General features: G+C 49.3%; 2 protein-coding genes across 16 annotated transcripts; both read right to left on the bottom strand.

Moving 5' to 3' along the window:
- Window positions 1-379: 379 nt before the first annotated feature.
- Window positions 380-19,902, bottom strand: LOC113186342 (methyl-CpG-binding domain protein 1). Of its 14 annotated transcripts, none has more exons than XM_026393760.2 (17): window positions 19,742-19,902; window positions 13,768-13,902; window positions 9,963-10,077; window positions 9,688-9,872; window positions 9,522-9,604; window positions 9,262-9,302; window positions 8,736-8,882; window positions 8,506-8,634; window positions 8,010-8,135; window positions 7,858-7,926; window positions 7,154-7,321; window positions 6,534-6,833; window positions 6,304-6,441; window positions 5,868-6,002; window positions 5,720-5,781; window positions 4,507-4,578; window positions 1,144-1,231 (listed from the first exon to the last, which is right to left on the bottom strand). In XM_026393760.2, exons 2-16 carry the CDS (start codon window positions 13,875-13,877, stop codon window positions 4,539-4,541), a joined length of 1,848 nt encoding a protein of 615 aa, XP_026249545.2. In that variant the 5' UTR covers window positions 13,878-13,902; window positions 19,742-19,902; the 3' UTR covers window positions 1,144-1,231; window positions 4,507-4,538. The 14 variants fall into 14 exon arrangements, 12 of the variants coding, with proteins under 12 accessions (XP_026249544.2, XP_077648462.1, XP_026249549.2 ...); XM_077792337.1 differs by having other exon boundaries at window positions 7,154-7,318; XR_003301269.2 differs by lacking the exon at window positions 4,507-4,578 and adding an exon at window positions 2,272-2,916 and having other exon boundaries at window positions 1,156-1,231.
- A 981-nt stretch (window positions 19,903-20,883) lies between these two features.
- Window positions 20,884-26,216, bottom strand: LOC113186352 (CXXC-type zinc finger protein 1). Of its 2 annotated transcripts, none has more exons than XM_026393780.2 (15): window positions 25,978-26,216; window positions 25,218-25,336; window positions 25,026-25,126; window positions 24,508-24,743; window positions 24,241-24,417; window positions 23,815-23,841; window positions 23,492-23,737; window positions 23,208-23,327; window positions 22,860-23,044; window positions 22,355-22,562; window positions 22,162-22,272; window positions 21,971-22,020; window positions 21,719-21,815; window positions 21,361-21,513; window positions 20,884-21,277 (listed from the first exon to the last, which is right to left on the bottom strand). In XM_026393780.2, exons 1-15 carry the CDS (start codon window positions 25,978-25,980, stop codon window positions 21,131-21,133), a joined length of 1,980 nt encoding a protein of 659 aa, XP_026249565.1. In that variant the 5' UTR covers window positions 25,981-26,216; the 3' UTR covers window positions 20,884-21,130. The 2 variants fall into 2 exon arrangements, with proteins under 2 accessions (XP_026249565.1, XP_026249566.1); XM_026393781.2 differs by having other exon boundaries at window positions 23,220-23,327; window positions 25,978-26,214.
- Window positions 26,217-26,792: the final 576 nt, after the last annotated feature.

Here is a 26,792-nt window from a genome sequence, read left to right as displayed (position 1 = left end):
AGCCATGGGGGCCACAGACGCTGGCACACAGGACTTCCTCTAACAGCCCAGGATCCCAGTCAGCAAGTCGTCATCCCGCCCAGGCCAGACCTCCCAACAGGCTCTTTCCCACGTCTAGGCTCAGCGGAAATGGCAGGGGGTGGGGATAGCTCTCTAACTCAAGGGAAGTCGAAGGTCTAATTACAATTCCAGTTGCTGTTCGTAGACTAACAGGCCTAAAAGGATGGGAAAGGTTAGTGGACATTCTATGGGAAGGTTAAATTTTGAATCGTCTACAGGTTATTTTTGGTAATGGCGATATTAATCATCACAGGACCATCTTATATTTGTGTAGTTTTTTGTTTTTTTTACAATTTGCAAGGTATTTTTACAGATACAACCTTGGAGCTTGACAAATATCTTACAGAGTTGACAGAACAGCAGATATTATCCTCATTTAGAGCGTAGTGGATTAAGGCTCAGGGAGCCAAAGTGCTTTATCAAACTACCCAATCAGTAATAATAATCTGTTAATAAAATTTTCCTACTGCACTGGGCAGAAACCAGGGTTTAGACTTAGGATTTTCTTAGGAAGGGGGGCAGATCAAATGAGCTGGTGGGGCAGTGGCATTACCTGGCTGGGCAAAATAAAGACCAAAAAGAGTCTGAATCAAGGAATCACAGTGGACCTGGGTCAGGATGCAAATTCAGAAGTCCAGGTGATCATTTCCTGAGAATCAGGATCCCTGGCAGAACTGCAACACAGATCAGGGAACTGGATCTGGCAGAGACCTCAGCACAGGTAGAAGCCACATTTGTATTTCCCCTCAAGAGCATGAAGGTAGTTAATACATAAAAGCCAATTAAGAATGACTCTTTGGCATTCCCATTCTAATGTGAGGTTGAGCATAGAACACCAGAGCAAGTAGGGAAAAACCAGTAACTACGCCAGTTATGAAGGTATACCAGTAACCAAAGTACAAACTGTGTATACCTTCTTAAGGCCGCAGTATACTGTAAATTAGCATTCCTTAATCATTTGTAGTTCACCCACTTCGGTTTTCTATGTGGTACATTTCTAGATTTGGATTCCATATCCTGAATTGCTGGTTCAGCTTTTCAGCCACAAAATAATGTCTTTCTTCTCTTTTAATAATCTTTTAATAATTCATTTTTCTCCTATAATGCTTCTTCTTTCAATTGCAGTTCCGTAAAATACTCATTTTCATTTACTGCTAAGAGTTTACGTAGCCTGAAACAAACAAAAAAGAAAGAAATTAGGAAGTCTACTGGATTCACTGGAAGACGTCCTGGGGGGCGGATCCTTGATCTTTAAGTCTCCCAGGCACTGACTGGCCTGTAGGGGTGGGTCTGAGGGGAACCTCCCCAGCCCATATACCCTCAGAGAAGTGAGGCAATGAAAATGCTGTGCCCTCCATCCTCTCGGGGTTTGGGAAAGGCCACTGAGATTGGGCTGCCAGTTGGGTGCCCTCGAGGTTGTGCAGCCCAGAGGGTCCCGATGAGTTCTTGGAGGCGACAGACAGGGAAGCCAATTGATGCTGACAGGCGGCTGCCCTCAGATGTCTCAGCGCTGGTTCCTGAGTTGATCGTGCAGCACCCTCACCCTGATGAGCCTGGTTATTTAACTCCAGTTCGATTTTAGTCCTTTACCTCTTTGAAAGGGGTAGTTGCTTCCCTCCAGGCCCTGTCCAGGGGGAGGCATTTGTGGTAAGTCTCACCCTAAGGCGGGACTGACTGCTGGCAGGCTCCCTCGCCCTGAGGAGATTGGAGGGCTGGGCCCATGTGAGTATCAGCAGCAAAAGCGCCTCAGCCTTTAGCCACCAACCACCCTGTGAGGCCTAGAAAATGATGCATCTTGGGGGTCCTTGGATAGAACTGACTTTGATCCTGCCATCCACTATCCCAGTTTCTTTGAGGCAATCACTGCTATCACCATCAAGTCACTCCCCAAAGAAACACTAAGCATATAAATCTATAAGGAGGACAATAAAAATCTCCTTAAAAATAATTCAAAAATAGAACAGTTAGAGAACAGTTACTTAATTGTTTCCAATTTCTACGGTGCCCAACAATCTTCACCCAAAGGTTGGCCTCCCCTTAGTTTCTTAAATTTTACATTTTCAGCATTAAATTCCATGATAAATTTGGAAATCCATTCACCACTTGCAATATATATTGATGCATTTAATAAAACTGCATGGACCATATCTTTTCTCATTTCTGTATCCCAGTATTAAATACAGTGCCTACTTTGGGCCAGGTTCTTAATACCTGAATGAATGACAAAAATAGCTGAAGACCAGCAAGTTTGTTCTGGCTTGATAGAATTTGTCTTGAGTTTTGTGTTTTCAGCAATGTAGTTTTATCAAGTTATCCTCAGTTGAGTAGTGAGACCCTTGGGAGCTGATTCACAGCAGGTTAGCTTTGCAACGCATCATCTTGGCTGCTTCCCAGAACTCCCTTCCCCATACGCTTCTGGTTAGGATGGCCACATGAGGCATTCTGGCTGATAACTGGAGGGCAGAAGTGAAGCAGTAACATAGTTTACAGCTGGAAGGCTGGTGTAGGGGCACCAAAGTGCTGTTGCTGTTCACACATGCTGTCAATTATCTGCAGGCTCACCTCCTTGGTGTGGGGCAGCCCTGAGGCTTGCAGCCAGGTCTGCAGCTGCTACACCTTCCCTGAGATCTTCCTTCAGCTTCTCTAATCCTGAGCCAGGTGCACATTTAACTCTGTGAGGAAGGGCACCAACTTCTTCTGCAGGACACCCACATCACTGAAGCAGGAGGTGATGAGAGACTGACATAGGTTCCAGGCAATCCGTGTGGGTCCCAGCTTGTGCTCATAGGCTCCAATGTGTCCTCCGTCTCCCACACTTTACATCCATCTTCCCTTCCCGACTGCCTGCCCTGCAGACTTTAAGCTCCAGCATTAGATGCAAAGAAAACAGCCTTACAGAGACTGCTTAACCAGCTCCCACAATTATGTGAAGTCCAATCCCTCTAATAAATCCCTTAAAATATACATTATACATCATCTATTTCTTGGTGGTCATGGTAATCACACTCTTCACTTATGAGTCAGAATGCCAATTAAATAAATTTCCCTTAGAACATCACTTGTCAGAATTATAGACTTACTAGGGTTCCCTAGTGGGAACAAAGCAGTATTAGATTATCTATTCTTGGCTATAGCTGAACTAGGTAGAGCAGGGCAAAGAATAGGAGAGTTGAATCTTGTGAATTCGAAATGGGAAATGACCAATCTAAACCAGAATTACCTAAAGTTGCAGGGCTAGAACTAGAGTAGGCAAGGGAGGCACTCCCTGAGTCCTGGCCATGTAAAACTAAGTAACAAATTATATATCAAATCTTTTTGGCATTCATGAATGAAGCATTAGAGTGAGGTAAGGCTGAGCCAGGCTGACCCTTGGGCAGAATTCAAAGCAGGAATTCAGCCTCCTGGAAGACATTTGGGACAAGGACAGGAACCAAGCACAAAGGTAATCAGAGGGCAGATGTACACTGTCAGGAAAGATGAGCCAGGCTGGCAGCTTTAGTTCCAAAGAATGCTCTGACTGAGGAGGGGCAGTTAGGGTAATAACTAAATAGACAGTAGCCAATGGGAAGGGACACCCTTTAGGGTTTGAAGAATCCTATGCAGCATCCAGGGCCTATGTATAACCCAGATTCTGGATGAACAGGTGCTCTGAAAAGGTCACCCTGTCCACATAATAGAGCCTTAGAACTCCCTAAACCATGCTAAAGGCAGGAGTGTAAAGGATTTATTATAGTATTAATAGCAATCCACTATATCTTCATTGTCACTGGAAACTATTACTGCAGTATTACACATTATTGCACAAAGGATTGCAGTTAACAGTTTAGTGGCTTGAAGAACAAAGTTTTACAGCCTGGGTATAATTCTAGGTTCTAGCAACACTAGATTTTGACAATGGGTAAGTTCATATCTTTTGAATCTCAATTTTCTCATTGGCAGAAGTGCACAAAATCGATGTCTTCTTAGACTGTTTTGAGGATTAAATAAATGGGTCCATAGGAGGAGTTCACCAAACAGCGGTTCCTTTCCTTTTTTCATTTATTCACATTGCATTTTCAATTGCTGTCTCCCTGAGAACATGTTTAGAGACACTGCTATGTCTCATCCAGAAGCCACTTAAAATTGTTTATGAAGATGACTTGTTTAGGTTCTTTGTGGTGGCTTTAATTACATTCCCTTCCTCACCCCAGCTCCCCCACCCCTAACACCCAACTTCTCATCACCCTCAGACCCGGGAGCAGATGCACCAACTTTCTCCCCTGACTTTCTCCTCCTTTTGGGCTTGTTTCCTCTAAGCTCCAAGTAGGAAGTAGGCCTGCTCCTTGGGTTTGCTGGTAGGTTTTCCTCCTACAGTTGATTCACATACAAGCCCTGCAACCAGTCTAGCCCCTTCCAGCCCCTGGTAGATCAGGGTTGTCTCTCACAAAGCCGGTCTGCATGTATCACCTTGAGTCCTACAGTCTGCAGAAGCCTCCAGTCTACTGCTTTCTAGCTCCAGGTTTTTTAAGGTCCTTGGACCTAGAGAAGAGGGAGCAGTTCTGTATGTTGAATGAGGTTTTCTATGTGCAAAATGGAGCATCACAAAACCATTTCCTACCATTCTGCGTCCTCCACCCACATACCCTTAATCATCCTATACCTCTTTCTTTCTTCTAAAAACCACCAGTACTGACAGCCCAACACCTACCCTGTAGCATGTAATGATTTCATCATGCACAGGGAATGATAAGCTCACTGCAGGTAGGGATCCTGTCTCTTCTGAAGGGCAAGCCTTACAGGGCTCAGTGTAATTAGAGTAGGACCTCTACACTACTATACACCCAGCAGGGGCTCAGTTAGTACCTCTCTCCCAGGTACAGATGGATCTGGTTTATAGGAACAGGGGAATCCAGTGCTTGAACTGGATTCTGTTGCTTGTGTCTGGGGGTTCTGTGCAGGGCCTGTCAACCTTCTGTAGGAGGCAGCATGCCATGGTCCTCCTTCAGCCACCCCAGTTCTTATAGGAACCTACCCTTCATCCTATTGCCAGGTCTAAAGGGAATTTTGTTCAGCAGCTGAAACAGTAATCTCAACAAGAAAGGCTCAAGGGAGGTAGCCTGAGCCCTTCTATAGAGGCTACTCCAGGAGGCACAAGACAAGCCAGAGGTCACACAAGTGAGTGTGAACCCAGCTCACAGACCCAGATCAGGACCCAGAGCCTCTACCAACCTCACTGCCCAGGCTAGCCCAATGTCATTTCTGTGATATATGCTCTTCTCATATTTAGGAGACAGCCTACCAAGGGGTCTCTGGGAGATTCCAAAGGCTGTTTTTCTGAATAAGAGTTTATATATCAAGTCTGACCCCTACAGAATTTTCTTAAAGAGGTAGGCACCAGACTCTCCTAATCATTCTTTTTCTTTCAATCTCATCACATGGCATCAGGTCTTCTCCCCCTCCCACCAAAGTAGACCCTGACTTGGAACACTACTGGGCTGAGACTCTGGAAAAAGTTCTAGGGTATTGCTCAAACCCTGTCACCTGACCAGTAGTGAACAGTTTAGTGAGTGTGGGTCTTCATCTCCTTCTGTACCCAAATTGCTGGCTGTACTTTCAAAACTCAGGGTCCACATCTGGCAGGCACCCTCCCCATCCCCACCCCTCACTGTGTGGGGCACACCTTGGCAACCAGACTGCTGTGTCCCGGAAGCGGGTTCCACCCAGGCTGAAAATCTCCGTGATCTAGGGAAGAATTAACATCATGGGTCAACATGGCTGGAGGGGCTAAGACAAGGTCAGGGCAAGATAGGGCATCCCCCAGCACTGACCACGGGCGTGCCGGGCCCTCCTGCCACCTCCTCCTCTGGGGCCGATTCGGAGACACAGCCATCCTTGTTCTCCTCCTTTCCCTCCTCAGGGTCAGGTGGCTCTTGCTTCACAGGTGGCAGGCACAGGTCTATTGCCTGAGAGAAGCAGGGGAAGGGCAGTGGTTAGAAGGATAGGGTTGGCCTAAGGAAAGTCTGTCAGCCAAATGGTCACTTGTTGACAGATCCCACTTCCATCATAGTTCAGCACAGAAATGCCACCTTTCTGCCTACAAATCTTTCCCATTCTTCACTAGCTTTCATTTTCCTGTTAATTGAACTGAAAGTGGGTATCTAGTTGCACCTACCCTGCTCACAGTGCCACCATCATGGCTCACCACTACTCTGCTTATAGACCATCCCACTATGGCACCAAAAGAACACCCATCACTGTTCCCACCTTGCTAGGGCAGCCAGGTTGCAATGTGGGAGAAGTCAGGACAGCTATATCCGATGTCCACTCTTCCTGGGTATCTGCTTTCTCTTGCTTTACCTGAGGTAAGGCCACAACCCAACTCAGGCCAGAGCACTGGGCTTCCTGCATGAGGGAGGATGATGGCAGACTTGGTCTTAGCACCCTGATATCAGGCTGAGTGGGATAGTAAAGGGAGGATAAGATGGGACTCTCACCTGCAATGGGGCTTCTGTGGAAGCTGTAGCAGGGCCAGGCACCTGCACAGGACTGCTGGCACCCTCCCGTAAAAACACAAGGTCAGTGCCAGGAGGGGGTAGTACAAAGCTAGCACCTGCTTCCTGTTTCATTGGAGGCTGAGCACGGCCTGGTCGGGCTGTGCGAGTAGCCAAAGGGGGCTTCAGGGTGGGGGCCAGGTGGGGCCGTTGAACAGAACCTGGTCTCTTTCGACGAGGGTGAAGTAGAGGTGATCCTGCCCCCTCCTCGGACTCTGACCCAATACTGGGCAGCAGCCGCTTCTGTAAGGAAAGATGGGAGTACTATGGCCACCTGCTGCCTTGACTGGCCCCACCCACCCTGCACTGTTCAATGTGTATACTAACCTCCCATTAGTCCCAGCACAGAAATCTACTTACATGAGCCCTTATCACTGAGCCTACCAGTTTCCATTAGCAATGTCAGTGCCACCTAGACTCCTACCCCAGCACAAGGTCTGCTAATTCTTTGCCAGAGCCACTGTACCACCCAACCACCTACCAGGCCTGCCCACCACTCTCAGACACTGGGGTGCCTGGCCCAACCTATCCCCTCCACCTAACCCTTCCTCTGCCCCACCCACCATGGCAAACTGCAGGCATTGGCGCCAACGACACTTCTGGCGCTTCTGGTTGCTGCCCCCGAATTTGGGCTTGTCGCAGCAGAAGTCGCAGCGGCCACAGTCCATCCGCCGTAGGCAGGCTGCACAGGCCCCGCACTTGCGGTTCTGCCGGCGGTTCGTGTAGGGCTGCTGGTGGGGGGGAATGGTGGTGCTGTCACTAGGACTAGGAGAGGCCATCCTCAACACCCATTCCACTACTATTTCTGGTGTTCTTTTAGCTCTATCAAGGGAACCAGCTGCATACTAATCTCAACCTGCTGACTTCCCATTTGCCATAAATCAGTGTCTGCAAGTCTGATAACATTAGAACTATGGATGCTCCATCACAGTGCAGCTAGCAACGCTGTCTTTGATTCCTCACTTCCAGCAGGATTCTGCTGACCCCACTGGCTTCAATCACCATGTCAGCTATGTCTGCTCATCCTACATGAACTCCAGTCACTATGCTACCTGCTCCTCTATCAGCCCTATCATGGGTGTCCTGGTCCTGCATTAACCACCAAGTGTTGGTTCATCTGACATTAGGCACTCTCACTGCATCTGCTGACCCCATGTCATTCCTCCCCTCCATTATTGCTCATCCCATCCTGGTACCCATCTCCTTCCTTGGGTTAACCAAGCATCTTGAGAGTCTAGGCTTATCCAGGTAGGGTAGGGCCACTCACTAGCTCGTCCTCGTCTACACAGTAATAGATGAACTCAGCAGGAGATGAGGGCACCGGGGAGTTGTTGTGCTGCAGAGGCAAATGGGGCGAGGTCAGGAGAGGTACTGGGAAAAGGTGAAGGTTGTGCTTTCCTCTGCCCACTGAAATCTTACCAGCTCCATGGGCTCTGGGGGTTCTGGAGGCTGCAGTGTGGGAAGAATAGGCACTGGCTGAGCTCGAGAGTGTCGTCGGGCAGCCATCTTGGAGTCACGGCCTCCCCTGTGGCATCTACGTTTACCCTGGGAGACAGCCAAAAGAGTTGATTAGGGTTTCATGGCACCAGGCGAACACAGAACCCTTAAATTGCAGAAAGCATGCATGGGACAGGTAGAAAGTGTGTGCTGTGGGGCACTCACAGCATGGGGAGTCACCGCTAGGGGGGGTGTTACTGACGTCGCCAATGATGGCGAAGGTGGCAGTGAGCAAGGTGCTGGCATATAAAGACAGGTAGGTGAGGTCAGGGAGGTGAATGTGGGGTGGGAGGGAAAAGAAAGATATGAGTTAGGCAAGGCCAGGTTGGGAGGAAGCAGCAGCAGCAGTGGCAACTTTTAATAACAGAACGAGCTCTGGCCCGGCCAGGCCAGTGCTGGTCCCTCCAGCCTGACTCACCCGAAGGCAGCGCCGCTGCACACACCTCCACTGGCGCCTGAGACCAGGGCGGGGAGGGCGAAGGCAGACTCGGCAATGGCCACAGTCCTCTTGGGTCTGACAGCCCCGGCACACTCCACACCCTCGGCTCTGTGGGGGGGGGGGGGGCCGGAGGTGTGATGCATGGGGTCAGGGCTATGAGGGCCAGGGGCTGGGGTGAGCCTTGGGCCCACCCCACCTGCCCAACTCACCCTCTGCACAATCCGGAGGCAGCGTCTCCTCTCACACTTGCAGAACAGCCCTGAGGCCACATCATGGGGTAGCTGCAGGAGGCAGGTGGAGCAGGCCCCACAGTCTTCAGTTACCCGACAGGCTGTACAGTCTCCACAGCCCACACGCTGCCAGAAATGGTGAGGTGAGGTTACAGGCCTAAGTAGGGTGGCTCCAAGCCCCCTGCTCTCCCATGTCTGCTGATCTGACACTAGCTCCCATCACTATCATTAACCTCATCACTATTATCTAATAAATACAGATTAGCTGCCCATACTGAAACCACTACTATGTCTACTGGTTCCCTGTTGACTTCATCATAATATCTATTGACAGATACCCCAATTGATTCCCATCACTGAGTTGGTAACCAATCCATGGAGAGTTCCCTATAAAAGGATTCCTGCACTCTATGGCTCTATGACTGACGACCCATCACACCCTCCACCAGCTTCATCACATCTTGGTCCTACTGCGGGGTTGTGAAAAGGAAGCACATATACTTACCTTAAACATTCTCTGCTCGCGGTTGAAGGCAATTCTCTGTGCTGGGGGATAGGGAGAGAGAGAAATGGGAAGGGAGCAACTGACACCTGGCCTTACCCACCACCTCAGCCCTGACTTCCATATTCAACTTGTACCCATGCTTCATACTTTCAACATCCAACCTCCACCCATGCCAGTAGTCTCCTCAACTTCCAGCCTAGCCTGACACTGGGCCTGTCCTGGCTCATGTTTTTTATGTCCCATCCTAGGGGGCCACTCACCTCGGCAGTCTTTGCACAATGTCTTGAGCCGCTGCCTTCCAGAACCATCCCCTGAGAAGCTGATTCCACAGTTCTCACAGCACCTGCGATGGAAAAGACAGATATGGGGCCTTAACAGTACCATCACAAATCTCTCCCATCTGGTTCACTTTAGGCCAATACTCACCCAGGTGCAGGGAATGAAGCTGGGATTGTGTCAGTATCACCCTTGGTCTCATCCTCTTGGGTCTCTTTCCTCTCCTTTTTCTCCTTCCTGACCTCAGTCCTCTGGGGTGCAACCTGACGTTTCCGAGTTTTGGCCGATCTTGCAGGCTTTTTCCGCTTTTTGCTGGGGACAGCCACAGATTGGACCTGAAGATGAGTGAGGGGCACGAGGAATGTGGATCAGTGCATGGGTGTCAGGTGGCACAGTTACCCTTGCCTGGATTCATTGTGAAGTACCTTGGGAGTTGGATAGCACAAGATGCCTTGTTTGAAGTCGAAGAGGGTGAGGTCACATGCAGGGCCCAGGTATCGAGTCAGCTCAACTTTGCTTCGGATCCTGTCTCCTGTGGGGCTGAGGATGGGCCAGGATGAGTTGGCACCAAGGTGAAGCCAATGTAGTTCCACCCAGCTCACCCTCCTACAGGGCTAGTGGGATTCAAGAGAAACCCTGGAATTGGCCTGTGAGCCCCATCCAGATCCCACCCCAACCAACTGTGAGTAAAAGGAACAGATGAATAAAAATATCAGCATGTTTACAAACATTAATAATTACTACAGTCATGAGCTATATAATGACGTTTCAGTCCACAGCAGATCGTACATTGTAAGGTGGTCCAATAAAGATTATAATAGAGCTGAAAAATCTATTGCCTAGTGACATCATGGCCATTGTAATGTCAAGCAAAACACATTACTCATTTTTATGGTGATGCTGATGTAAACAAACCTACAGCACTGCCAGTTGTATAGCCCATATAATTACATACAGTATGTACTACTTAATATACTTAATAAATGACTACTCCTGGTTTATGTACTTGCTATTTTTGTGTGTGGTAGTGGGATTGAACCCAGGATTTTACTTGCTAGGAAAGCACTCTACCATTGAGCTATATCCCCAGCCCCTTTGCTGCACATTTTATCATTATTTTAGAGTGCATTCCTACTTTTTTTAGTTTGCTTTAAAACAGTACACCATGTGGGGACAGCAGCAGCCTCATCTCTCACATTTGCTGCATTTCTCAATTTCATCATTTTCTCTTGTGTTTGATTTGATCTCATTTTATCATAGCCTTAGGAGCAACAGGATTCAGCATACATAGTTATGCACTGCACAAGGATCAACTGCAAACAGCATATATAAATATCATCCCGTAGACTATATTGCATGGTGAGGCACAGTGGTGCATTCCTACATAATCCCAGTTACTCAGGAGGCTGGGTCAGGAGGATCTCAAGTCCAAGGCCAGTCTCGGCAACTTAGCAAGACCCTGTTTCAAAATAAAATAAAAAAGGTTGGTAATGCAGCTCTTTAGTAGAGTACTTGTGCTGGCATGTGTGAGCCTCTGGGTTCAATCCCCAGTCCTCTTCCCTGTGGGAAGGTTTGAGGGGGGATAACCTAGTTTGTAGAAGTACATTCCATAAGGTTCACATGATGAAATCCTCTAATATCACATTTCTCAGAACACACTCCTCAGCCTAGGCATGTAGAGGTTATACAATCTAAATTTGTGAAAACTGTACTCCATGAGGTTTGTGTAATAAAATCACCTAATGATGCATCTCTCCTAATGTATTGCCATCACTAACACGACTGTATAAAACATAGACACATGGCACTAATGGTATTGAAAATACTTTTTATGAGTAAAAATTAACACAAATAAGAACACAAATACATAACATGTAAATATTTAAGTATTATATGCCAAATGCATAATCAAGCAAAGAAAATTCTAACAGAAATGTTTAAAAAGCACATGAAGGACTGGGGCTGGGGCTCAACGGTAGTGCACTTGCCTGTGTGAAGCACTGGGTTTAATTCTCAGCACCACATATAAATAAATAAAATAAAGGTCTATCAACAACTAAAAAAAATATTTTTAAAAAAGCACATAAAAATATTAACTACATCCAGGTGCAGTGACACACGTCTGCAATCCCAGCGAATCAGAATTTTGAAAAAGGAGGATTCTAAGTTCGAGGCCAGCCTTAGGAACTTAACAAGTTCCTAAGCAAACCAGCAAGACCCTGTCTCAAAATTTAAAAAGTTTAAAAGGCTTGGGACGTAGCTTAGTAGTAAAGCACCCCTGGGTTCAATCCCCAGTACCAAAAAAAAAAAAAAAACTATACATAAAATATAAAGTGCCAAGTAGTTGATGCTGAGATACTGAAAGGTTACTCCGTGAGTCTCCATTTCTGCATGTGTCATAAGAGGCATAAGTTGTCCTTTGTAATAAACTATTTTTTCAAGGATGTTTCTAAGACAGACCTTGGAAGATAAGACAGGGTCTCCTTCCGGAGGAAGAGGAAAGCATACTGTCTTAATATTATAAGCTCAGGGTTTCTTTTCTATAATACAACCCACTGACATGCAGTGCATACGCTATTTAGCCCTCTTCATTCACTGTGGGAATTGGGATTCAGGGAACTGGCACTGGATCCTGTTGCTGATGTAATAAATTCTTTCATTTCTGACCCAGGAGTCTCATATTTCCTATCAGCATTCATTCACTTGTTATCTTATCCAAAGTAGGGTGAAATCTTGGATCTCTTATAATTCCTGACAATTAAATTTTAAGTTTTGAGAGGTTAATACGAGTATGTAAATATGTGAAAAAATCAGAACTAAACATAAAAGGATAGCAATCATATTTGCAGTTTTACTATTTTCCTCTAAGGAAATGTAAACTTTAATACAAAAAGAAAATTAGAGTAAAAAGCTTAGTTAACTGTATTGTTAATAATTCTAAAACATATGTAAAAGATTTATAAACATCTGTATATGTAATTACAGTCAATTCTCATTATTCCTGGTAGTTATGTTCTATAAAACTGCCAAGAACCCAGAATTAGTAAGAAAACACTGGTCCGTGGGACAAATACAGGGTTAGGGTCCAGCAAGTCTTTGGCCTCATTTTTATTCAATGATCAAAATATAATCCTTTTTAATGTGTTTCTGTTTAAAGACACCTTATTTTTCTTACAAATTATTGCTTAGGTTTTGAATGTCTCAAAGCCAGGGGATTTGGAGGCTGTTTTCATCACACAGATTGGCTTACCACTGTTCCATCAAAACAAATCAGTCTCACTGGCATTAAAAACCTTCTTCTATATAAACCTTTTCTCATATAACACTTTGTAAGTATTTTCCAGATTTCCCCCCCCCACCGACTCCTCATCTGTAGCTCTTGTACTGCATGCAATTTAAACAATTTTCATACCATATCAATCTTTTAAAATGTGCAAGCCAACCAGCACTAGCCGAGATGAGTTTACATTTTCCCAATGCTGGATAACGTACCTTTCTGGTGTTTCTCATAACAGTGCTGTTCACTATGCTTTATTGCTCATCATTTCATGGATTCACAGATTTAGCTGCTTTCCTAAATCTTTTCCACAGCTTCATTAGGTACCACAAATGTTACTTTTTTTACTTCCCAGTGTGTCCTCACATACAAGTTTCCTCTTCTTTTTCTGGATGTACGGTATATGTTTATACAGTATTTCGGGTCCATAACATTGAAGTCACAGATAACAACATTTTTAATTCATGCCTGAAGGAAGCTTATCTGACACGTATTTTCTGGGCAAAGCACATCACAGCCTTCTTGCACTCAACACTAGACGGTACTTCAGCACTATATATTCAGGCTTTATTTTAAACAGTTAAACCACCAACAAAATAGCATGAAAATGGGAAAAAATATGGCACTAAATAGACCACGAAAAGGAATGCTTGTTTACAATATGGAAGCTGAAACAAAAAGGCCTTGTTCAACCTTGGCTGGGAACATGTGCATTGGGTGACTCAAATTTTTCACTGCTCTGTGAATGTCTGTGAATAACCACGAAAGCACCGTATTGACTTTGGTCAAATAAATTTTATTAAATAGGTGAATTTGCAAATATGAAAACTTTGAATAATAAGGACTGACTATATGTATAATCTAAACTCCACCCACAAAGTTAACCACACCCTTTTACCCTGCCCCTAACCAGGCCTAACCCCACCCAATTCTGACCACAACCCATCTATTACCTCTGGTAATAGGTGTCTGAACGTCCACAGGTGACCCCTGACTTGCGATAGACCTCACGACGTTTCCAGCCAGGGCCCAGGGCTGGGCAGTCCAGCCAGTCTTCAGCCATGGAGGCTTCCAAACGTAGTAGCAGCCTGTAAGGTGTGGGAAGAGGAGGGTATAGGAGAAACCAAGGCTTCAGGAAGGGCAAACTGCCCCAGGTCACACAAATAACTGATATCCTGTAATGCATGCCTGAAACCTAGGACCTGCCACAGCAGATAGCTGCACACACACATGAGAGAGAAAATCCTCCATTCTCACCCTTCTTCCCTGTCCTGGGCCCAAGAGCTCCTCATTCCTCCTATTCCTTGACTTGCTAGCCTCCACTGCTCTCAATCTTCAGTTTACTGATTCCCTACTTCTCTTCATCTTCAAACTGAAAGCCCATCATTTCATTCACTGCCTATAAGGTCCCTGCTTAGCATCAAGACAGCCATCTTAAGTGACAGCCTCCATTTTAAGGAAAAAGTTTCGCTTTCTTGTCCAAGGGTGTTTCTGAGAAAGGCTCACAACTCCCCCATAACAACCAAGCCCTAACCACCCACATTAGGAACCGCCCAGCTCTGATTTCTGAGCCTGCCCCATAAAAGTCCCGGAAATCAAGCCTGTTTTGCCTCTCTCCACTATAGAGAGATGGCCTTTATTCGTCAGCTCTGACAAACTCTTGTGTGTATCTCTGCCTGGTCTCTGTCTTTCATTTCTTGCTTACCTGTCTCTCGTTCCTCAATTTCCCTTCACTTTGGTGCCAAAACCTGGAATTGGTTCCCCGGTGTGCCCACTCCCCTCTTTGAGGGTCAATGAGCAGTCCCAGGCCCCAATATGAATTCTATTGTGGGACCAAACCCTCCATTCTGCTGAATTGTTCTCCGCACCCACCACCGGATATTCCAGTTAAGACTTCTGTTTCTGGGACCTAAACAATCTATGGGTCCCGGGAAATGACCACTGAACATGACGTATTTCCAAAGTTACCGTGTGGTGGGGGGCACCCCTAGCCACACCTTTCACAGCTGCAGCTGATCCCTACTGTCTAACAAGTCTATAGGTGGTCTTTTATTTGGGTTCTGGGTTTTGAGAAAAAAAACCACCGAAGGCGACTGGGAGTCGTTCTTGGTGAGACTACCTCTCAACCTTGGGTTAATCTCTACGGGCTTCTGCCCCTACTATGTAGTCCTAGTGGGGTGACCAAGTGCCTCTACAGGCTCCTACCCCAACATTTACCCAGTAATGGCAACAACACCCTGAGCATAACTGTCCTCTTGACAAGGTGATACTAGAGACTGGGGGATGCTCCTCCTCTAAACTCACCTCCTGCGTCTCACCATGGGCAGCTCCTCCTCATCCATTCCCTCCCATAGTCCCCTAGGCTGCTACTTGGTTAACCTAAGGTATCTCACTCTTTCTCCCTCTCTCTCTCCCTGCCCAGACCTAATGTCCCCCCAAATTATCTGTTTGTGTACAAATAGATCTGGCCTCATTATCCACTGGATAATGACTCTAAATGGCTGCTTAACAGCACTCCAGATCCCAATATTATAAGAGATCTTTTTTTTTTTAATATTTATTTTTTAGTTCTCGGTGGACACAACATCTTTGTTGGTATGTGGTGCCGAGGATCGAACCTGGGCCGCACGCATGCCAGGCGAGCGTGCTACTGCTTGAGCCACATCCCAGCCCTATAAGAGATCTTTTTAACTATTGAGAGCGTTCAGGAAAATTCAAAGAAATAACATATATTCAGGCCTTCTCTTCTCTACATTCTAAGCCCTGTCTCTGCAATACTTGCTCTTTTGCACAAGTCCCCTTAGCTCTCACCTCCTCTACTCCTGCTTCCAAAGGGACAGAAAATCCTACCCAGGACTCCTCCTTCTTCAACCCAGTGGATGTGTCCCCACCATACCACAATTCTCTTTCTGATGAAGCTGCCACAGCAAATATCCCCTTGGCCCCTCCACCCTTCACTCCTCCTGCTACATAGGCTGCCACTGCCCAACCTGCATCTCTGTGTCCTGTCCACAAGAGGGCTGGGGAAGACGGTGTAATCTGGATTCATGTGCCTTTCTCTCCGTCAGATCTTTCACAGATAGAAAAGTGGCTTGGGTCCTTTGCTTCAAGCCCCACCACATATATCAAAGAGTTCCATATCTGACTCAATCATTTGATTTGACCTTCAATGATGTCCATATGATCTTTTCTAACATCCTCTTGCACGAGGAGTGCAGGCAAGTTTGGGAACAAGCTAGAAATTATGTTGATGAGGTACATCAGACCTTCCTTGCCCACCAGACTGGCACTGAAGCGGTCCCTGATTGGAACCCCAACTGGGATTATGGAGGAGTAACTAATAGAAACCAACTCATTACTTGCCTCATGGCAGGACTTAGAAAGGCAGCCCATAAGGACATCAATTATAAAAACCTCCAGGAAGTCATCCAAGATAAGAATGAAAACCTTCAGCATTTTTAAATCACCTGACTAGGGCTATATTACAATATACTAATCTGGACCCTGAGACTCCAGATGGGAGACAACTACTAATGACCTACTTTTCTCCCAGAGTTCCCCCAATATTAAGGCCAAACTAAGGTACCTCAAAAGGGGGCCCCTAACTTCCCAAGCTGAGGTTCCAGAAGTGGCCTTTAAGGTATATAATGACAGAGACGAGAAGGCCCAGAAGCAGAAATATCAGATGCTCGCTCAAGCCATCAGTCCGGCCTCAGTATCTGTTCCTGGTTCCACTTGCTCACAGAAGGGTCCCTTGGGACTGCTTGGACTGTTTTAAATGTGATCAGATGGGTCACTGTACTCATATATGTCCCAAGCCTTGCAAGCCTCCAGGCCCTTGTCCTAAATGTCATTAAGAGGGACACTTGGCCATTGACTATCCCTGACTCCTTGGCAGCCCCTGGCCATCGAGCCCTTCTGGTTCCTCTTTCCAACTCTTAGGACTGGCTACAGAAGACTGACGAGTCCCGTGTACCCATCACCCGACCATTACCATCACTCCAATGGAAACCAGGGTAATTCTGCATATTTCAGGTAGGCCTGTCTCCTTCCTCCTATACACCAGGGCTACATATTCAGTCCTCAAGGAGTTCTGGGGGCCTACTATCAACCCTTACAGACACCTAGCCTTGTTTGCACTTTTGGCTAATTTTTACCCACTCCTTTTTGGTCATCCCACAGTGCCCTGTTCCCCTTTTGGGAAGGGACATCCTCACAAAGTTGGGGACTATGCTTTCCTTCTCCCCTCATATATGCTTCCATCCAGACTTGCCAGCTGCTCCCCTGATCCTCACCCTTACCTTAGGACCATCCCCTATTCTGTCTGCCAGTGCTTTCCCATTACCCGCTTCCAAGGTGGACCATACTGTCTGGATATTTCAAGTCCAATTGCTTCCTATTACGAGCCCATTCACATAAGGGCTTACATTCCTTACACCCTGTTGCCTTTTATCTCTACAGGTTTCTCTGATGAAAGATCCCATCTTATTTGGAAGGAGAGTGGATTCCTTACCACCAAAGGAACCTCAATTACTAATGCCCCCTTTATCTCTGATCTCCTTCAGGCCTCAAAGCTTCCCACTGCCATCAGCATCTCACATTGTAAAACTCATAAGACAGACACCTCCTTTGTGAAACTAGACAACAACAATGCAGACTCTGCCCTCCAACAGCGAACTCCACCTACAGTCCTCTGCCTTGCTAGTTCCCTAGTGGATTCTTCCCCACCTGACACTCAACAGATACTTACCTTCCTTCAAAACCTCTTCACCCTAACACCACATCTTTAAAACAATTTCCCACTTCCCACCTTAAACTCTCTCGAGAAGACCTACAATTTCTTTCTACCCTCTCTGCCTCATGTGAAATCTGCCAAAAAGACAATCCCACCTCCAATCTCTGCCCACCTGCCTTCCCTTTAAACCAGACAAGAGGACAGCTCCCTTGCTCTGATTGGCAAGTGGATTTCTCCCATATGCCCCCGTCAAGCGGTACTAATTTCTCTTGGTACTCATCAACACCTTCTCGGGATGGGTTGAGACTTTTCCTACCACAGTGTGTTCCCACAGTGGCCAGCATCCTCATTGAACACATTCTTCCTCGATTTGGCCTCAACCTCCTTGCTCCAGTCTGATAATCATCCTGAATTTACTTCCCATATTTCAAGGTCTGAGCTAAAGCACTCAACATCTCCTGGCATTTTCATATCTCTTATCATCCTCAGTCCTCTGGAAAGGTGAAACGTACCAACTGAACCTTGAAGAACGTTTTCACTAAATTATCCCTTGAATTACATTTAGATTGGACTAAACTCCTTCCCTTGGCTCTTCTTAGGTTAGGACCCTCCCAAAGAAGCACTCAACTTCTCCCCTTTTGAGCTTCTATATAGACTGCCTATCTCCCTACTCAGCTCATCAAAATTGGGCAGCCAAGGGCAGCATTCCACCACCACTCAACTTCCATCATCATTTCAATGACATCCTAAGCCCCTATTGACAACTCAAATGCTGCCCCTTCCCAGCAGGAAGCAGTTACAGAAGATTGACATATGTTCCCATTCCCTAAGGGGCCCAATAAACAATAAAAAGGGGGGGAATATATAAGGTCCTTGCTTAGCATCTAGGCAGCCATTTTAAGGAAAAAGTTTTGCTTTCCTGCCCAAAGGCGTTTCTGAGAAAGGCTCACCACTCCCGCATACCAACCCAACCCCTAACCACCCTGAACCCAAGCCTGTTTTGCCTCTCTCCACTATAGAGAGATGGCCTTTATTTGTCAGCTCTGACAAATAAACTCTCATATGTATCTCTGCCTGGTCCCATTTTTCATTTCCCTTACCTATCTCTCGTTTTCCTCGGTTTCCCTTCACTGTCAACCCAAGAAACTTATCCCCCACCTGGTCATCTCTACCTGTCCTTCCTACAGAAGACACTAGCTGTCTTTCACCTAATAGTCCTTATTCTTCCTCTTATCACCCTAAGACCTGCCCCTAATACTTGCAAAGTTCAGTACAAGAGGCCCCATTTTGCTTGGTTTTAGTCGACTATTTTAGTGTTCTGAACTCCCATTCCCTGCTTCTTTAACCCACAATTTTCCAATTTCTCTTTCACTGTTTTAACTATTCCATTTCTTCCCCACATGTGATACTTCTTAGCCTACTATTTCAGAGTTATAACCTTCACCACAGACCTTCCCTGAGACAGACCCCAACGCCACCATATTCTTTCCATTCCTCAGCCTGGAAGGCCCCATGTCTCCCCTTCTTCAGCACAAGAGCTCGGCAAGCGTTATTTCTTTCCTCTCTCAGGGTTCTGACCCATAGTTCCTCCCCAAACACAAAGCAAAAACCTATGTCTCTCCTCTACAGCCAAAAAGTCATCCCTCTTCCCCTTCAACTTTCTCAACCTTCATTCTTCTCTTATTAGCCTTTGAAATTCTGATTTCTCCCAACACACACATATTCCGCACCTTTGTGTCCAGGATCATGACATCCCTGGTCAGCCTCTGACACCGCCCCCCCCTTCTTTCTAGTCCTGCACGGAAGTTCTCCTCCTTCCTTTCAGTATTCCAACCCTAACATTTCTTCTTGTCATCAGGCCGAAGGCCCCTTATTTCTTCTTTTCAACGTTCTGAACCCCCATCTCTCTCTCCTTGAGAAGCCCGATATCTCCCCTTAGGCGTTCTGATCTTCCTCATTCTTCTCTGTCTTCTTTCCCAGGATCCCGACACTCCTGTCAGCATTCTGAGCCATATTTCTTCCCGTCCTCCACCTAAATCCTTGCAGACCTCCCTTTCAATACTCCGGCGCCGCCATTCCTCCACCTCCTCAGCCTGAGGACCTTTCATTCCTCCCCGGCAGGGTTCCGAGCCTCAATTCCTTCCCATTCTCCGCCTGAGCGCTCTCCATTTCCACTCCCACGGCTATCTCACCAGCTTGGCACCAGGCCGGTAGCTTCCGCCGCCCTAGGCCTGAGGACCCATGGTGAGGGTCCCGTCTGCGCGTCCCGCCTGCCCTAATTCCTCTTCCTCCTCCGAAGTACTCTTCTCGTAAGCAGTAGCTGTCGTCTCCGCGGCCGTTCGCTGCTCCCGGAACCGGAAATCCGCCGCCTGCCCCTCGGGCTCCACCCACGACGTGACACCTGCGCGCTGCCCTGACGGCGCGTGCCCTTAGAGGGGAGACTCCCGCGCCTGCGCACTGAGGCTCCACAGCGGCGCGCGCCTTGTCGAGGATCTGCTGCGCCTGCGTACTGTCTCCAACTGCGTCAAGCACCCGGGTCAGAGGCTAGAGGGGCCTCCTGTGGAGCCTGCGGTCCTCGCTTCCCCTGCAGGCGCATCTTACCCACGCTGCCCATCCAGGTGGCGCCTGCGCACTCCAGTTCTACCCTACGCGGGGCAGTGAACCGCTTGATTTGTGCCTGTGATCTCTTCCACAAGTAGTCCGCTGGGGAGGCGAAGCATCGGTTTGGGTTTGCGCGCTTCCTTATCCTAGGTGACACTTTATTCACCACTCTCCCCTCGAACCTCTCCCCAGGGCTAGAGAGTTCTGCTTCCTCTGCCCCCGCCGACCAGCAGCTCCCTCCGCGGGATCCTGGGAAGGGGGCGGTGGCGCGCTGGGAGGGGTGCGTCTCCCTCCCAAGAGCCACAGTGGGGAGAGCACTGTTTGGGGTCCTGGCACAAGCACAAACAGTGGGTTTCTGATGTAAACAGGTCCCCCAGGAGGGGCTTGGGGGGAGATGGCCTCTGTGCGAGGCTAAACGTGCCTTTGGTCTGCTGAATGTTACTTCCACAGAGGGACGGCCAGTCAGTACTTGGCCACAGGGGATGGCTGCTGACTGGATACTACTGACCCAAGACTACAGGCTGACTGAGCAGGTCTTTGGGCTCAACCCTGGCAGGGCATATTCTCACAGCCCAAGGGAGCATAAAGTGTATGCCAACTGTATACTCACAGCCTACACATGTGCTGCAGCCCAGCCTGAGTCCAGACATACCACCGCCCATCTTATCTAGGGGTTGGGAATGCAGTTGTAACTGGAACACACATGGAGACCATCAGGAGTTATCTGCTTGGTTCTTCAAAATTTTATTAACAAAACCAGGGGAGAAGGGAAGCAAGGGTGAGTAGACTCCACAGTCCCACCCAGGCACAGAAAATGGAGAGAGGGAAATTCTGAAACCCTTTAGGCAGTCAAAGGTGGATAGGCACAGGGAGAAAACTCAGGGACAATGGAAGAAACAAATAATGGAGAAATGGACAAAGGGGGATTCGGGGCCACTCCCCCAAATGGAATGCAGGGTGAGGGCTCTGAATCCGTAGGCTCAGCGGTCAGCACTGGAGCGCAGGTCGGTAGTGAGTGGGTCATGCTGGATGGTTTGGTGCAGCATCAGGGCCAGTAATCCTGCCCGGTTTGTCATGGCTGTGCGTACATTGCGCTCTTGTTCAAACAGCTCGTCCAACTTGTACCACTGCCAAGTGGGTGGAAGGTGCCATGAGAAGAGGAATCCCAAAGCCCCGCTTGACCCTAGTCACATCCATCATTGAAACCTACCACCCGTACACGCTCCAAGTCCACTTCAGCACGTCGCAGCTTCTCCCAGCAGTAATGGCGATTGCATTGGCGCTTCGGCAAGCGGCAGAAATCACCTGTGAGCTCAAAGACATCACGTACAAGGGGGCAACCGCATACCTCATCAGCTGGCACCTGCAGGAACACCAGAGTACAGATGAATAAGGATGGTGAGGAAGAAGGGAGAGTGAAAAGAGAAAGGGGCAGCGATAAGACACGGAAAGAGAAGGGAATGGAAGTTGTCATAGAAAGGAAGAAGGGCAGCTGATGAATGAAAATATGGAAGTGAGACATTGAGGTAGAAAGGGGCAGAATGGAGGAAACTGAGGAAAAATCTTACTTTGGGATCCCGAGAGTGCTCAGGACATAGCACCTGGAGCCGCTTACAGTATGTTTTGCTCTGAGGATTATAGACATCACAGAAGAGTCTTGTGGCCCTGGTGGTTTATAGTAGAGAGAAGGTAATGGAGAGAGAGAGAAGAAAAGAGGCCCACCTATCCTTGCCCCTGCCCATTTCCTGCCCTGGCTCCACATGTTGTATTTCTGAGCCCACCCTTAATCCGGCCCCAACTCTTCATGGTACCTCACTCACCCTTCAATGCGTGTGGGGTACATGGACCCAAAGGACGTCTGGCTCTCATACTGGAAGGATGAGCACAAATGGAAGGAACTGTGGGTGTGCGCTGCATGCCCTCCCAAGTCACCATCCAAACAACAAATCCATCCCCCATGGGCCCACTCATGTTCCCAAACCATTCCATCCCCTCAGGTTGACACCCCAACCTTAGCATAGCAGCGCTCCATGTGGCGCAAGGCAACACGTGGGTTGATGGGGTGCCCACAGGAGACACAGAAGATCTGCAGGTCTGTGTCATCACTGTCATTCTCATTGCTCTGCGGGATGTGAAAGGAATGATGAGACCAGGTGGGACTAGGTACTAAGCCATGTCCTACTGTATACCCCCTGCATCCTTACCTCTTCATCCTCGCGCACAGCCTGCTGCTTGGCACGAAGAATGATGGCCTCGAGCTCATGGAATCTGCGTTCCATTTCCTGAAGACGGGTGCGGGCACTCTGCTGCTCCCGGCGAATACGTTCAAGCAGCTTTTTGCCATGTTCTTCAGCAATGCAGGGGCTCTGCTGCCACTGCTGAATGCGCTGGGGAAGGATCTCATAGATGCGGCTGCAGGAGGGCAGTGGGTGGGGTATAGGCAGGGAAGATGGCAAACAGGTGGTCAAAGGATAGTAAATGGATGGGTGATAAAATGGTGAAAGGGGAAATAAACAGGTGAATGGCTAATGCTACATGGATGGGCAGAAAGATAGGTTAATGGATGGGCAAATGGGTATATGGATAGGTGTGTGACTGACTGACCAAATGGTAAAAAGGTACTGGTAGATACACTGAAAATTCTAGTGATGTTCTATTCTGTACTTCTTACCTCCCTCCTCCCACCCCTCCATGCCAGGAAAGACTCACTTGGCAGCCAGTTTCATGCCACAGTCATCTGAGCAATACTTGGAGCCAGGCTGGGCAGCACGCACACAGCCAGGCCCCAGGCACTGCGGTAGTGATGCTGGGTCCTTAGCATCAGCTCTCTCTGGGTGTTTCCATTTGTCCTTGTGTTTCTGCTTTTGCCGATGTCTCTTGTATCTCTCCTCCTTCTGAGGTTAAGACAGATCGGGGGGGGGGGGGGGGGAATCTAAGTCAGCTTCAGGTCCTGTCTCCCCCTCCATTCTAGTCTTTTCTGGCTCTTATCCCACTTATCCCCTTATCTAATATTTCTGCCTCCCCACCCTACCCTCTACCTTCCCACAACCATTTTACCCTCTCCATCACCTTCTTCTCAGACTTCTTCTCCCGACGCTTCACATGCTTCACTTTCACTGCTCTTTTCCGTAGGGCAGGGTCGAGGAATGGGGACTCTTCTGTGTCACTCATCCAGGGCTGCAAGCAGGGCATGCACTGACCCTCTTGCCTCACTCCTGACAGCCCTATCACCTGCTTATTTCCCAATAACCTTATATGCCCTCCACCTCCACTCTCCCCTTGGGAATCTCTCTGTCTCTAGAACTGCCATCCTCCCACCAAGGGAGGCTCCTGCTGCTCACTAGGCCATGGTCATCAAAGGCCCCTGCACAGAAGTCCTGGTACAGGTCAGGGTCCAGTGGTAGGTCTTCATCAGAAAGTGGCTCAGGTGTGGCTGTAGCCTCAGGTGGCTCCTTAACTGCTGATGATGCCACTGCCCCCTCATCTTCACGGATGCGCCCCAGCTTCTGTGATGGCTGTGGCGGCTGTTGAGTGGGTGGCGGCCGGCGGGGCCTTGGCAGGGACTCTGAAGGCGTCACCGGCGAGAGCTGCAGGGCAGAATCTCAGGACTGGCCCTGACCGCCCTGCCCGCATGCCCTGCCCCGCCCTGGGGGGCTGGACTCACCGAGGAAGGGAAGTACTTGTACGATTCCTGTGCCGGCAGGAGGAAGGCCCAGGTCAGCCCCAGGTAGACAGAGGGTGGCCCTGCCCTAACCCTCCCCCCCTAGCCTTGCTTTGCCTCCCCAGACATATCTGCCACCATTTCTCTCACCACCAGAACAGGCTTAGCCCTGCCTATTGTACTCTGACATGCCTGACCACCTGCCAACACTTGGCCCCCCCTACCCACCAAAATCTGGTGGGGTTCACTTGCAGCCCAGCATACCTGTTCATGCAGCATTCATGTGGACATGCTAGGCCCTTTCCCACATGTCTGGATACAATCGGCCTCCATCCCATCTGGTCCCCAATTCCTAGCCTCAAACAGCCCTGCCTGTACCTCCCAGTCATGCACCCCCACTTGACCCTATCCAGCTCTGTCCATGCTCACCCGGGCCCGCAGCTGGCACTGGCGCAGCCGGCACTTCTGCCGGATTTTGTTGGGCCCCCCAAACTTTTTCATGTCTCGGCAGAAGTCACAGTGGCCACAGTCCTCAGTGCGCCGGCATGCTTCACACTCCCCGCACATTCGAGCTGACCTTTTGATCTGCTGCTGCTGCTGGTGATGCTAGGAGACAGTGCCCAGAATAGAAATCAGGAACCTAGAAACAGCCATGATGGAACCACTGTGCCCATCCTAACCACTGCAGCCACTCACCTGGCTGGGTGTGGCCACCAAGGGCTGTGGAGAAGATTTATGGGGCGAAGCAGAGCCCCGAGCAAGCATGGCCCCAACCCCTGTCCCGGACCCTGCCCGGCGCTGCAGGTCTGGATCTGGGACAGGTCTCTTGCGCCCTCCACCCTCATCCCGGGGCTCACTGCCGTCCCGTTCATTGCCATCCCGCTCTCGAGACTTTTTGTGCCGATAGCGAATCTCCAGCTTAGGGTCCTTCTCTGTGGGACAGAAGGTTGGGCCAAGATGGATTAACAAGGAGTTAATCCTCTTTCTAGAACCATCCAATGTACCTGCTCTGCCCTCCTGCTTGAGGGCAGAGCTGCCCCTTCCTGTGGAATCCTCTATTACTGCTCTCAATGAAGCCTGCATCCCAGCTCAGCACAGACCAAGAGTCACTAAGCCACAGCCATATACCACGACTACCCAGGAGCCTCCAGTCATGGTTCTTCCTCCTCCCTCAATGCCCAGCCTGCTTTCCCTGTCCATCCCGCCCTCCTCACCTCGGCACTCCCGACAGTACCACTCCCGGATGGCCTTGGCCATCTTCTCAGTGATCCGGATGCAGTCCCCATGGAACCACTCATTGCAGTTGTCACACCCGCTACAAGGATGGGCAGAGATGTGAGGGGCCTGCCCTGACAGCCGCCCCTACTTCGCCAGGGCTCTGCCCCACCCCCCTCTCCCTGGCTCACATCATGAAGCAGTTGATGTCCGGTTTGCGGCAGATACAGTAGATGGGCGCGTTTTCCCCATTCTCCGACTTGCTGTCTTCTCCTGCGTCTGGAGGCTCTGGGTCGGAACCATCTCCCTCCTGTGGGGCACCCCCATTGTGGCAACTCCCAGCCCAGGGCCATGGCTCATCCCCCATGACAGCCCCCTCCCGGCTCACCTCAGATCCCCACTCCGCCTAGGCTTCCTCCTCAGAGCTCTCCGCGGGGTTCCACAGACCCCCGTCACTCAGCCCGGGACCTCCCCTCAGTCACCCGCATTTCCCTAACAGCTCCTCACAAACACCCTCTCACTCGCCAACACACTGCCCCCAGCAAGGGTCTTCGCAGACTCCGCAAGAGCTCAGCGGCGGGCTTGGCATCGCCGTCCCCACGACGCGGTCCCAGCCCCGCTCACAGTTTCCACGTACTCCTGACAGACCGTCCCACCGGCTCACCACAAGCTCCTGCCCCTCTGCCCAAGGAGCCCCGCCTCACGGCTTCCCACGGAACTGCCATCTGGAGTCCCCACTAAACTTCCACTACGGACCCCCGTGATGCCTCATCACAGAACTCCCAGGTGATTCACCCCGCACCCCACCATTCTTCCCACAGACCCCCACCTTTCGGCCCACAGTCTCGCGGTTACTGCTGGCCACAGAACCCCCATGCGTCTACCAGGGGCCACCAGTTACCAGCACCACCGACCTGGACCGCCGCACCCCTCCCTCGACCCAGTACTCACCATGTTTCCGCTGCCGGCGCAGCCCCTCGTGACTCCAGCTAGCGACCAGCGAACCTGTACAAAACCGGCGGCGGCGTCCGCGGCGGTTGCAAAGGCGCCCACCGCTACTTCCGCTACGGTCGCGCCTCCCGGGCACCGTACTCTTATTGCGCACGACCAGTGCGACGGCTCAGTAGCAAACGAGTAAGTCGCCCTCCCAGAGCTCCCGAAACTCCCTCAAGCGCCGCCATCTTGGCTATCGAGTCCGTACGTTCGCGGGAAACATGGCCGCGCCTATGTGAGGCTTTCCGGAGGGCGTCGCCACCTTCTCCGTCGAGTCCGTACGGCGGACTCTTGGAATTACTCGACGTTATAGGCAATATGGCCACGTCTACTTTGTGATTTCCATTCAGACGCCGACTTCTTGGAATCTGACTCCGTAAGGGGGCCGACTCCGTACGTTCCCAGAGGATATATGCCGGCGTCCAGGTCGTAGTTTCGCGGAGGGGCATGCCGTCGTGGCTGTCGATTCCGAACATCGACCGACTCTCCTGCCCGTCTGTTTACAGATACACACAGCTGCCTCCTGCAAACTACTGCTTGGATCTAGTCACGTTCAGTTCCCCTTCTACGTATGGCCGTGGGGCGCCGGCAGACTCTGTGCCTGGCCTGGGCGAAGCAAACCGGGATCCCCAGGTGTCTGCGACTTCACCTGCCTTCACCCGGCTCTCACGCCTGGCTGTTCACCAGGTTTGTCTCACACGGCTCCACATTTATTTATAAATAATTCTTAAACTAATTTCAAATTTCGTTTTAGTTGTGTAAGCGGCACAATA

This window comes from Urocitellus parryii, chromosome 13 (genome assembly GCF_045843805.1).
Source record: "Urocitellus parryii isolate mUroPar1 chromosome 13, mUroPar1.hap1, whole genome shotgun sequence".
Classification (NCBI taxonomy): Eukaryota; Metazoa; Chordata; class Mammalia; order Rodentia; family Sciuridae; genus Urocitellus; species Urocitellus parryii.
The sequence above is the reverse complement of the archived record's forward strand: the minus strand, read 5'-3'. Positions and strand labels throughout refer to the sequence as shown.